The following is a 12,993-nucleotide window of genomic DNA, read 5'->3' on the forward strand; positions in this document are numbered from 1 at the left end:
CGTTTTGCAAGAGTCGCCGTGTTGTTTACAACCAGATCTCGATTTCATATCGCGATTTTGATTGGATCACGCATAAACTCTTTCGTCCAACCAAAATTCAGAAAATCGAGCCAAAGTTTGTGAAGGGCAGAAACGAGCCTTTTACTGTTCCTTGCTCCGACAAGATGATGTCAACACGAATGGCTTGATGTTTGCACGCGTATGCACTGGTTTCCACTCGGTTCCACGGATTTAGCTATTTTTCGGTATATTTTGTTGACTTAAATCCCGTCTTGGCTAAATATACCAAACGTTACATAGTGTTTGCATTCAAGAGTTATCTGTTAATGGAGCATGCATAATGTGTTTGTACGAGCATATTCGCAGCCGCAACAGAATTTCTCGACTACGAGCTTCGCTAAATACCAGACATGGGATGATGGGTGGTCAGCTTGTCAGGGGTGAAGAGTGTTCGATGTTCTGTGTGGCCGTTGTGGTACCAAGGATAAACCTACAAGGAACCTGAATACGGCCATGTTTGTCGTTTACCACGTTTTGAAAACTAACGGAGTTTGAGATACGAAATGCTTGTTTGTTGTCGTACTGTCGGACGACCATTCGTTCACGCAGATACGTCTCAGGTCATCTTTAGTATACATTATCGCCGACGCCTTTCGTCGTTGAGTTTACGGGGTGACAGATCTAGATTTATCTGTGTCCATGACTCTGGGGTATATTTTTTCATCTGGGACACAACGCTGAGTGACATTAAACGTCAAAGCAACTCATTGTAACTCGGATGGACATCCCTGCACAAATGCACAAACACTGCAATTAACACGTGATATGGAGTGACGTCGTCAAGGCGGTATTCAGATTGTCATTCAAAATGACCCGACACGTTCTCTCGTCATTTGTGATGTCTCCAAATACACTTCCACAGCCAAACTGACAACGGAGTAGAGAAAGCACCGCTAAAGTCTTTTCCTTTGCTGGCTGTGTTGTTAAGCTCAACCACACGCTCTTTCTTGACGCCGAAGACCTGGGTTTATTTCACCGCATGGGTAGAATGAATGAGGCCCATGTCGGGTGTCCCCAGCCGTGATGTTGATGGCATATTGCTAAAAGCGGCGTAAAGTCATATTCATATATGGCCGGCCCATAGATATCTGTGTGAGTCGCTGTCGTTCGGTTTAGCAACGCCAGGATCCGCAACCTACGGAAAATTAGCCACCACTAGGTGAACAGGTGCCCGTCAAGTTAAGACAGTAGCTCATAGATCTCAGATCTGTGTGACAATTCGCTTTTGGGAGCAATGTCAGTATCCGCTGTGACCTAATCACGGCTTTGTCCAGACCGTGTCCTTTTATCCATTCTTGTGATTAGGGCATTAACTAACGTGAAACAATCTATAAACTTCATCCCACTCAAATCTAATACTCGGTACTGTCGATGAAATCCACTTTGACGCCGGTCGAACACGACACGTAGCACTAACAGTCCCAGATGACCTGTCTGTATAACCTCACCTCCAATATCAACATCAAGTCAACTCGTTAATGGGAAATACTTTTTTAATAACCTACATCAAAAGAATACCTTACTAACTCACTGTACAGGGGAACACTACACCTTTACACTTAAATCAAATTCAAAACCACGCGGACACCATTCACATTACTTTCAAACAGACTAACCAATTCACTTAAAAAATCTATAATTCACAATTACAAAAACCTAGTGTAGATTCCTGTTTTCCTAATGAGCAAAGACAGACTAATGGGATCAAAGAGTTGTCCGTGGGAGGTTGAATGAAGGACATATAGAGTACAGTCAATCACAAACAGGCCGTGGGCGGGTGGATTATGCCATGGTGTCCAGTATCTTGTTGGTTTGGAAGCCCGAGTAGACAAACGGACTTGCTCTGCTTTTCAGCTTTACTCCAAGTCTGGTCGTCAAGCCCTTGTTGGTCTGAGCGCTGGGTGGCTTGTAGGCGTTAGGGGCAGGATTGCTGACTCCTGGAAATCAGAGCCAAGATAGCAATGTAACTGTTTGAGGTTGGTTTTATTAATAAAGTCGGAACTGGTTATGACAATGCCCCTTAAATCATGCTATGTTCAAAAATTGACAAACTATATGGATAAGAAGTTTTATTTCGTGAGTGAGACGTCTCCAAGCAGATTCTTGTACCGTTATCATTTAGAATCAAGAATCTGTATGGAGATGTCGCACTCGCGAAATAAAACAAGTCATTTTCCATAATGTTCGAATTTCCCAATATCTATAATGCCAGTGTTCTCAATGTGAAGTGGTTATTGTGCTGTTTTAATATTGTATCATGAAAACATAGTGTCATGTCTCCAGTACGTCGTGGCCTGGTGTTGAGTCTAGCATAATGTCATGAAAACATTGTCATAAAAATGTTGTGTCATGAGTCCTGCATGTTGTAGTCTCGTGTTGCGTTTAGTATTGTGCCATGAAAATAATGTGTCATGAAAATATTGGGTCATTTTTCAATACCGTCGTAGCCATTAAAGAAGTATTGTTTTAATCACTTTTAATTTTTGACTTGAGTTCAGGTTATTGCCCATATTTGTATCTGTTATTAACACTCGTGTGTGGCTATAGGGTTTCCGATGGACAGTGCTTCTGCCAGTGCGAATCTCCAACACTAATCTGTGTCTATTTCCCATCTACCGTGAATCATTTAACACGACAGGCAGAATTTCTCGCCTAACAAAGCCACTGACAAAAGCATTATTGAGACCGGGTCACGAATTCAAATTATGACATACTGACAAGAACTGCAGAATGTCTAACCCTGAATATCTTTTGTTTGTCTTAAAATCCAGCTGCGTGATGATTATCTCAATCAAGATGACAGAACACTCCGTAGGGAAATATCAAATACCATCATCCAATATGGCCGCTGCTACTCAAAAGGGCCTAAATACATCTGATGCGTTTCGTTACTTAATTCAAATGCAAGTCCCCGACGTGTTCAGTCAGTTATGATATATTTAACGTTGACTAGCTTCTCACTTACAATGCTTATTTTCAGGTTTTTAGGCTCTCATCAATGCCCCATAATCATGTCCGTGAATAGTTTTCCCGATAATACTTTCCGCGAGACAATTAAACATCTGATATTACAGGCTTATGCACACACACGAACCTTCCGCCCATTACCCTGTAGTATTGCTTAAATAAACACAACTAGTTTTATCTCCTATAGTATATTATTCATGATAGGGAAGTCCTACACTCTCATCGGTAACGTGACATCAGTTCAGCTGGGAGACCATTATCACACAGGATCGTGTCATCCGTGTTGTAAATCGCGATTAGAATTGAATTACTTCACGAGGTGGTTTCACAAACGACCTGCGACCATGGTAACCGTTTAGTGCTCTGGTTGATAAACAAATATATCACTGGGACATTGTCAGTGGTAATTCTTGGTGTCCCTGGGGTACTGGTCAGTGTGCTGGAGTTAAATATGTTGAGTACACAGCTTCCTCGACAGGGTTCATTGGTGCAAAGGTTTGATACCATTGATGGTGTGGTAGGGTGGCAGGGAGGGTGTACATCATGGACATCGCCGATGTCGTTGTTGTCGTCGACGGGGGAGAACCAGGGAGGGTCAGTTAAAACATGACTGGTTCATAGGATGGGTTGCGATGACATCACACAGTCTTGAAACAATGTGACGGTTCTTTTCGACAGAAATACCATGAACATTTTGATTTGAAATTATAGCAATCGATTTTAGTTATTTTGTGTTTGTATGGTAACTGCATGGCGATACTTGGATGTGGGTGTTATGATACATGAATCTGATCTGATCACTCACTCACGTCCTGGAGCAGGTGAACGGGAGGGTGACCAAATAAACAATGTTTTCTGCTGGAGGCGAACATTTTCACCAAACCAGCCATGTCTCATATAGTAACCAACCTATCCTCTTTAAAGACGTGATATTTTGTGTTCATGTGTGTAATGTAATTGTAATGAAACAATAATTGATTTTTCCGTAAACTGAAAGAAGACTCTCCCCCATCGATGAACGATACTTGACAAAATACGACCAACCAATCAGGATGGGTGTATGACTTCAGGTTTTTTCGGTCAAAGAATCCCTGCGAAATAGTTTTTGAATTTAGAGTCCCGTTGTACCTAAAATATACCAAAGGTACAGTTAATTGTGTTCAATTATACATTACATCAAAGTAAGTCAGATGTGTTTTAAATTAATAGCATCTTCAATGCATATGATATATGCGTAAATACTTATATTACACGTACATCATTTCGCAAAAAATAGTTTTCATAATTGAAATTTTCTTTGGCCATGGATGTTTCGCTGAAACGGAACCAATTCGTGAATTTAGCCACGAGATAGTCACGACTTCCCCCGGAATAACACGAGAACAAAACTCAAGTTTCAGACAGATCGCATGATGCAAATAAGATGTCACTGTTACGCGTCTCTCACTAATTGAAATAGATAGCAATGCGTCAAAGAAAGCAGTTCCGAGACATCCAGCGTTGGCATCAGTTGCCAGAGTGGCAGAGGAGGCATAAAATACATCCACTTTACTTCCGGGTTGTGCACTTGCTGGAAAGTATCATGTGTCATGGTGATGACGTAACTTGTCAGTCATGTTGCTGTTTTAGTCCCATCTGACGTATCACGTAGCCATTTGTTTACGTTTATTTACTGGTGAAATATAATACTAAATTCTTAACATTCCTGTATTCCGTCGTACATGACTGTAAGCGACGAAACATATGGATTATGAGTACGACCTAAAAGCTTACGTTGAGATGGATCGCTTCTAAAGTTTCACCCAGTGAGGGGGAAGTGGAGTAGCCTAAAGCGTTCGCTGGCTGCACTGAAGACTCGTGTTCGAGTTCCCATCTGGGTATAATGAGTGAAGCTCATTTCCGGTGACTCCAGCCGTGATATTACTGGAATATTGCTAAAAGCGGCGTAAATCTTTACCGACTTTTGAGTTCCACCTGATGAGTCCGTGAAGATCCGGGTAAGCACTGATCTTCAGTAATCCATGCTTGTCGTAAGAGGTTTGCACGTGTCGTCGTATCGTAACTGGGATAAAATAACACAACAGCGCCAGTCAAGTCAGCAAGTCTGACCACCTGACCCCTTCAGTCACCTCTTACGACAAGCATAGGCAAGTGAAGATCAACTCTAACCCGGATCTGTTAAAATGACTCCATATACAAAAATAATGACATAAATAATGATACATGCTATCGCCCTGTCGTCACGACATCTGTGTCAAAAAGACCCAGTCGTTAGTGAATGAGAATTCATGCTGAGGCACACATGCATGATGTGTCCACCATCGTTATCTGTCACGTGATTTATAATGTTTTTGCAGTACTGTAGATCTTCTCCAACCCCTGCTCCAAACCGACTCTCCACCCCTCACTACAACCCCGATGTGGGTCGGTGGTAAAGAGCTCGCTCATCACACCGAAGACCTGGGTTCGATTCCCAACATAGACACAACGTGTGAAGCCCATTTCTGGTATCCCCACCTTGATATTACTGTAATATTGCTAGAAGCGGCGTAAAATCATATTCACTCACTCACTCGCTTACCTGTGATGTATTTCCGGAGCCTCTTGGACATGGTGTAGCGTGGCCCTGCGGCCATGCTTGTCTGGAGGTTGTAGGCAGCTGGCCCAGGACTCACCCTGCCTGGAATACGTGACACACGGATTTATTGCAAGCCACTTACACATTCAATATGAAATTACTGATGTCGTCAGTTGTTTAAGGGAAATGCAATTAAAGGCGTCAGTGATGTTTAATGAACTTTAAAATAACTGAAGATATCGTCAAGTAGTTTTTGTTATTTAAACATACTGATATCTTAAAATGTTACTGAGATGTCAAGATAATATTTCTTGTACATTATCATATTATAAATTAATTCAAAGTTACCTTACATAAGTTATACATGTCCACAAACGCATTTCTGAGAACAGTAATATCTTTACTTCCATGTAGTTTTTATCTATATTTAAATTCAAGGCAGTTTCGATCCTAACAATATAAATACATATATATCTTTAGACCCTACAGTGTTGTCTTAATCCATTTTAGGATATCAGAATTCTTTTCAAGACATCATCAATAATCTTTATCAAATCATTAATTCACTCGGTAGATTATGAATTTAACTACAAATACGCATATTCAATATCTTTGAAACCACTTCGATATATCATCAGTTTGATTTAAGATATATCTAATTCATCAAGATATATATTGAAAAAAATCAGTTCAAAGTATGGGAACTTAATGTGTCCACTTGATGGTGTACCAGCTTTACCATGACGCAATCTCTGGAAGGTAATGGTGTGTTGGGTCAAAGTCTGGTAGATCAGGGTGTGGTGGTTTAAGGTCTGGAAGGTAATGGAGTGGTGGGTCAAGGTCTGGTAGGTCAGGGTGTGGTGGTTCAAGGTCTGGAAGGTAATGGTGTGGTGGTTCAAGGTCTGGAAGGTAATGGTGTGGTGGGTCAAAGTCTGGTAGGTCAGGGTGTGGTGGTTCAAGGTCTGGAAGGTAATGGTGTGGTGGTTCAAGGTCTGGTAGGTCAGGGCGTGGTGGTTCAAGGTCTGGTAGGTCAGGGCGTGGTGGTTCAAGGTCTGGTAGGTCAGGGTGTGGTGGGTCAAGGTCTTGTAGGTCCGGGTGTGGTGAATATCCCAACTCATACACGGTTTGCCTACCAATTCGGACCCGGAGATCGATCCCCTGAACTACCATTCTACAGGCTGATGCTGAACCCACACGAACCAGGATTACCCTTACGAGCAGGATACGACAAACTAGTCATGGGATTCGGATGTGCAAGAGACGCAACTCTACACCTCAAAACACAGCCTTTGCCAAGAAGCATTCACAATAATTACACAGATAACAGAGAGCAAAATAAACTGTCAGCTACATTTCTCCTGTGACACATGAAGCTGTGCAGTATGCACGTAGATCTGACCACCCCTGGCCCCTGGTGCTCGAGTGATATTCAGTGCTCTTCTGTGAACCAATCAACGTATTGGTTGGAAACTGGATTAAGTTGACTACCGCACGTGTGCACTTCTTCGCTGCAGTTTTTTGTGTACTGGCTCACCCCGCACTCGGCAATACCCCAGCTACAAGAAGACGGAACTTAAAAGATCGAGGCCATAGCTATGATGGCTACCAGGTAAATCCGCTAGTGTTGTGATTCACATATATGTATCCGATACACGATGATGTGTCAGTAAGGTGGCGCCTTTTACAAGCTTACATTTACGCGTTCTTTTTTGAATGTAAAGTAAAACTTGTGTTAGCTTTGAGCAAGGTAATGTTAATTTGCACAACTGTACTATTTCAGCTGCTCGATGGCGATCTGTACCTAACGAGACAATCCAGTGATTGACATGAGCATCATCGTGTCACACAACTGGGACACAGTGACATAAATCAAACTACTGAGTGTGACCACCAAATCCATTTAGTCGCTACTTACAATTTTTTTTAAATAGAAAATATCACAAAACGTAAAAAAACAACAAAAAATTTAAAAAAAATATATTATAAAAAAATATTGGCTGTCTATTGCCCAGGTTGGTGCGGTAGCCAAGTGGTTAAAGCATTTGCTTCTTAAGCTGAAAACTTAACAACATGGGTACAACGTGTTAATCCCATGCCTGGTGTCCCTCACCATGATATTGCTGGAATATTGCTAAAAGAGGTATAAACCTTCACTCATTTTGTGTCTATTCTCACCATGAACCGCATTGCGTTCATGCACTTCTACATTCAAATCATCATAAATAAAAAGAAAGAAAACGAAAAAAAAAAAAAAAAAAAAAAGACAACTTGAGAAAATCTGTGTCAGAGGCAAATCATCCCATCCCAGATTCAGTATTCACGCTTCCACAACTGTTAGGCGGACGTCAAACAAACGGGCCACGCTACGTTAAACAAACGAGACGATTTGTGTTGATACAACATCGATATAATTCATGGGTTATTGCACCAGACGCGAAGATTATGATGTATAGTGTCGCCGTGCCGTGACGGCGTTTGTGACGTCACAAATCGCCAGTCATCACCAGGGTGGAATAATTGATCACGATATTTACACGACGTGTGAAACATGCTCGCATGTGTCCTCCATCTTAATCTATCACGGTATGATTTATGATATTTTTTGTTGTGCTTTCGCAATGCTGTCAGCATGAGGCATGCCATATGGATGTGACACAGTAGTGTTATTTAAACATGAGATTATTATCCCATGATTTGAGGTGATTTTTTTTGCTTTTTTGAGATATGTTGGTGACTTAACCTTTTTACCTGGTAACACGCTCAAGGTGTGATAAGGCACTGTTTTCTTCAGCATGTGGACTAATGACATTTTCATATCGTTTTTCGACCGTACTTGAATATTCTGAAGCAGATGCAATTCATTCCATGTTTAACAAGAAGACAAAGTCATCAATATTCCCCGCAATGTATACGTCAACTAATTATGCTTACAGTATGTCAAATGTTTTGGTGTGCATATGGCAGAGTGGAAGAGGAGTATTGTAAGATTTTACAGTTCTGCTCCGGAAAAGAACACTACCGCCAAATTCAGTCGAAGTCAAATTTGTTGCCATGGAAAAACGCGAAACATATTTTATTCAGAAATCAAAAAACGACCAAAAAGCATCAGCACACCACCTGACCTATCTGTCTGAAAGGTTTGGCGTAGAAATAGAGACCGGTTTTAAAGATCTGCACAACCACCAATTTCAGTCATTAAATGTCATGGAAACCATGAAAAATAAAATTCACACACTAGTGAACCCCTTAAAGGAACATCTATGGATCATGGCGAACATGTGTACCAAGTTTGATGCAACTTAAGTTTGCGAGATCAGCTTCGGACAAGAGGGAATCCTCATAGTCACAACCTAAGTCAGGTTTACATGGAAACCGCGAAAAAAAAAATATAATTCATATCTGGGTCTAACCCCCAAAAGGCACATTTGGTCATCATGTCATCAAGCTAGCATGTATTGTTAGCAAGATCTGCTCCGGACAAGATGGCATCCTCGTCATCACAACCGAAGCCATGTGTCCCTGGAAACAGGAAAAGTAAAATTCCTAGCTGCGTCTAATCCCCAAAAGGCACATCTATAGATCATGTTTGTTATGTGTACCAAGTTTGTATTTTTTTCTTTTTTTGTTTTTGGTTAGCTATCATGAATAGCTTCGGAGGTATGCTTTGGACAAAGTGCGGCGTAAAACCAATCTCTCTCGCTCTCTGCCATACTGGGTCCCCTAACCGAGCAACTTTAGTCTGATCTACGTCCACTGCAGCCGAGCAGAAGACGGTCCATGTTCTGTGAGTGAGTGAACGTTATTTAACGCCACAGCTCTATCAGGGCGAATATAACAATTATCAATGATTCTCCTCTTACACAACAGACCCGTTAAGGTCCCGGGGTAGAACAGACCTTCAGCAACTCATGCTTGCCATAAAAGGCGACTATGCATGTCGTATGCAAGGCGACTAATGGGATCGGGTGGTCAGGCTCGCTGGCTTGGTTGACACATGTCACCCGTTCCCAACTGCGCAGATCGATGCTCATGTTGTTGATCACTGGATTGTCTGGTCCAGACTCGAATATTTACAGACCGCCGCCATATAGCTGGAATATTGCTGTGTGCGGCGTAAAACTCAACTCTCTCACTCTTGCACAAGATACCCTGACAGCGAGAGTGAATCAGTGATTTATTATAGTTTTACGCCACTTTTTGCAACATTTCAGCAACTCCACGAGGGATGATATAAGAGCAGTGGTCATCACATTTTACACATGTGGAGAATCGAACCCGGGTCCTACGGCTTAATATCTCCTACATAGAAGACAGTATGTCCTAGGTAGGAGATAGTGACACAAAAAAATGTAGGACGTATTATCTCCTGCGCAGGACTTACTTCTTAGTATCTCCTCAGCAGGACTTAGCATCTCCTTCGTAGGGCTTACTATCTTCTACGTAGAACATACTATCGCCTGTGTAGTACTTAATATCTCCTACGAAGGACTTACTATCTCCTTTCAAGCTCTAGATAATGGTATAAAAGGTCTGAAGCTCTGTGATGAAAAAGACTGTGACATCACCTTCATCTGTGGTTGCCAATGGTTGTTGGGTGTTTGTACTTAGTGGATGAAATATAATACTCTCGGTTATTATGCTTAGAGGTGAAAACTTCATTTTTTGAAGGTAATAGCTAACGTGTACAGAAATATACTGCCCATCAAGACGCCTTGATCTCTCATTTGGGAGCGTAATTTAGACTAAATACTGGGGCTAATGTTTATGAAGAACTCAACTTTGATTAACACGAGTCGAGCACTTGCAAAATATACTAGCCATATAAAGAAACTGCGCACCGAAAATATGAACATACGCACAGTGTCTTTACACATAAATAAAGGTGTAAACACAGCAAATATTTGAAACAACCAAACGCTCATGCATGTGCCAGGCGACGTGAGGTCATTGATGGTGGCCTGTGGACTTGCACTGTGTTACTGCAAGTGCAGCCCGTGCAGCTGCACACAACATATGGAACAAATTGCTGTCACTGTGGAAAGCTTGATCACTGGTCACATGAAGATCATGCCAAGACTGACATCTGCTCAACGTCATGAATACATTGGAATGGTTCGAGCAGGAATGAGCCAACACTATAGGTGGCAGCACAATGCCATCTCAACACGATATCTGTGTTGGTCAGGCGTCGCTGACCGCCCACGTTCTGCGTGAACGTAACGACGCCAAAACAGGATAGATGGATTGGGGTGACTCATCTCAGACACAGGTTCCAGGCGGCAGTGCCCACATCCTACACCATCCCAGGAATGCGCCGTATCCATCCCAAAACTGTCAGGAATGGTCAGTTACGCCAGTTTTGGATTCGACCACGACGCCGTACCATACGACCAATTCTGAAACAACGTCATCGCGACAACAGCTCATGGTGGTCATACCCTTTCATGACATTATGAATTCGTCGTGTGACCCCTTACTTGAACTTCTGACGTCATCGTTGCGGATATTGTTCATGCTCTTTTGACATTTTGTTGTGGTCCGATATGTCAGCGTATGAAGCGCCTATACCATTTCGCCTTTGCTGTGTTGTATTCCAGCTCTGCTTTCCTTGTGCGCATTATTTTTACTAGAATATTTTTCTTGTGTCCCTGTTATGTTCCACAGACAAACATGGGTGTCACGAGCAAGGGGTCAGCTGACACATTGCATCTCCTTGTATTGTCACATTTAATGCACGTGAATTTTCGTCAGACTTCGGTGGACGAGACAGCCTTTGCTGAAGCAGTATCAGTATCATAAAACATGGATCGACTGTAGTACTGAAAGGCGGCTTGTGCTTGATGGATGTATATCAGTTTTACAGGGAATTCACAAATTAACGAACCAGCAATTTACAACATAATTTTCGGGATTATGTAAACAATATATGGTAGTTTCACATAATAATCCCTGTTTAATGGTATGTAATGATGCCGAACACATAAATGCTATTATAGGAGCAACATGCACGAACACAGACACGAACATTGCTCGCCTGATGTCACCAACACCCCACATCAACCTGACACTGAAATATGGAGCTCCACGGACGTCAGGCTACACATTCACTTCTTGGGAAGGCCGTTCAAACGCATTCAGTTGTACAACGAGACGATTGAGTTGCAAGGCAGTTAGATTCAGATGATAGGCAAGGTTTCAAAATAAACCACCAACCGTTAAAATGAAACCTACAACTTTATGGATTTAGCTTCCTGTTTACTACGCTGAGCGACGTTTCGATGTAGATTCTTACATTGTTACCAAGCTAAAAGTGAATATAACCAAATAGGGTTAGTTGTCAGGTCGGTGTTCTCAACTTATCCTTGTTTGCTGTGAGGTTGTAGTCATGGCAGAATCTATGAACCCATGTCTAAACCAACGAACAGCTCATTGCGGGGAAGGGGAAGGCCTGGGTTCGATTCCCTACCTGGTTACAACGTGTGAAGCCCATGTATTGTGTTCCCCGCCAGGATATAGATGGAATGTTGCATAAACACGGCGTAAGACAAAACTCACCCATTGGCTCACTGCAAAACGTACGAACGAACGACGTCAGCCATTTTCAAGGGGGTTAAATGGCATTATAAGTTCACCTGCCATCCTTCCCCAAGTAGGACGGATTTACGTGGGCTAATCAGAGCACCACCAGTGGCTATTACAAATTATCGTTCTTTCTTTTGATCAGTAAGATCACATGAATTTGCACAAACAAAACGGCTTCACTATAGTCAAGACAATCTAGTTGGTAATCGGAATCAGTGTTGTTATGAAAACGGTGCTACCTCATGAAGAGCAGCTCGCTTGTTTAACGTGACTTATGGCATGAACAAAATTGTGACATATCTTGACTCTACTTTACGGTGCACGTTTTGCAAGTCCTGCTTTACCACAGAAATAGTGGGATAAATGTTTGTTTACAAACCGGATTTCATATAGCGATTTTTACTGGATTATGCATAAACTCACACGTACAACCAAAGCCAGCCAAGATTAGCAAGAAACCGGTCTTATACTGTTCCTTGCTCCGGCAAGATGATGTCAACAGAATGGCTTGATGTTTGCACGCGTTTGCACCTGTTTCCGGTCGGTTCCACGGATTCACAATATTTTTTGGTCGGCCACATTCCGTGTTGTTTTTTTGTCGGTATATTTTCTTGACCTAAATCCCGTCTTGGCTAAATATACCAAACGTTACATAGTGTTTGCATTCAAGAGGTATCTGTTAATGGAGCATGCATAATGTGTTTGTACGAGCATATTCGCACCCGCAACAGAATTTCCTAACTACGAGCTTCGCAAAATGTCAGACATTGTATGAGTGGTTAGCTTGTCTGGTGTGAAGAGTGTTC

The 12,993-nt window shown here is 42.0% G+C and overlaps 1 protein-coding gene across 1 annotated transcript in view; it reads right to left on the minus strand.

Annotated features, from left to right (window-relative positions):
• Window positions 1-1,710: 1,710 nt before the first annotated feature.
• The window catches only part of LOC137297031 (uncharacterized), a 58,021-nt gene continuing 46,738 nt past the window's right edge, over window positions 1,711-12,993 (minus strand). Inside the window, exons 13-14 of the mRNA XM_067828981.1 lie at window positions 5,609-5,707; window positions 1,711-1,997 (exon numbers count right to left, since the gene is read on the minus strand). Of these exons, the coding sequence (XP_067685082.1) occupies window positions 1,843-1,997; window positions 5,609-5,707 (254 nt within the window). The 3' untranslated portion in view covers window positions 1,711-1,842. The remainder of the gene's footprint in view (window positions 1,998-5,608; window positions 5,708-12,993) is intronic.

This window comes from Haliotis asinina, chromosome 9 (genome assembly GCF_037392515.1).
Source record: "Haliotis asinina isolate JCU_RB_2024 chromosome 9, JCU_Hal_asi_v2, whole genome shotgun sequence".
In the NCBI taxonomy this organism is placed as follows: Eukaryota; Metazoa; Mollusca; class Gastropoda; order Lepetellida; family Haliotidae; genus Haliotis; species Haliotis asinina.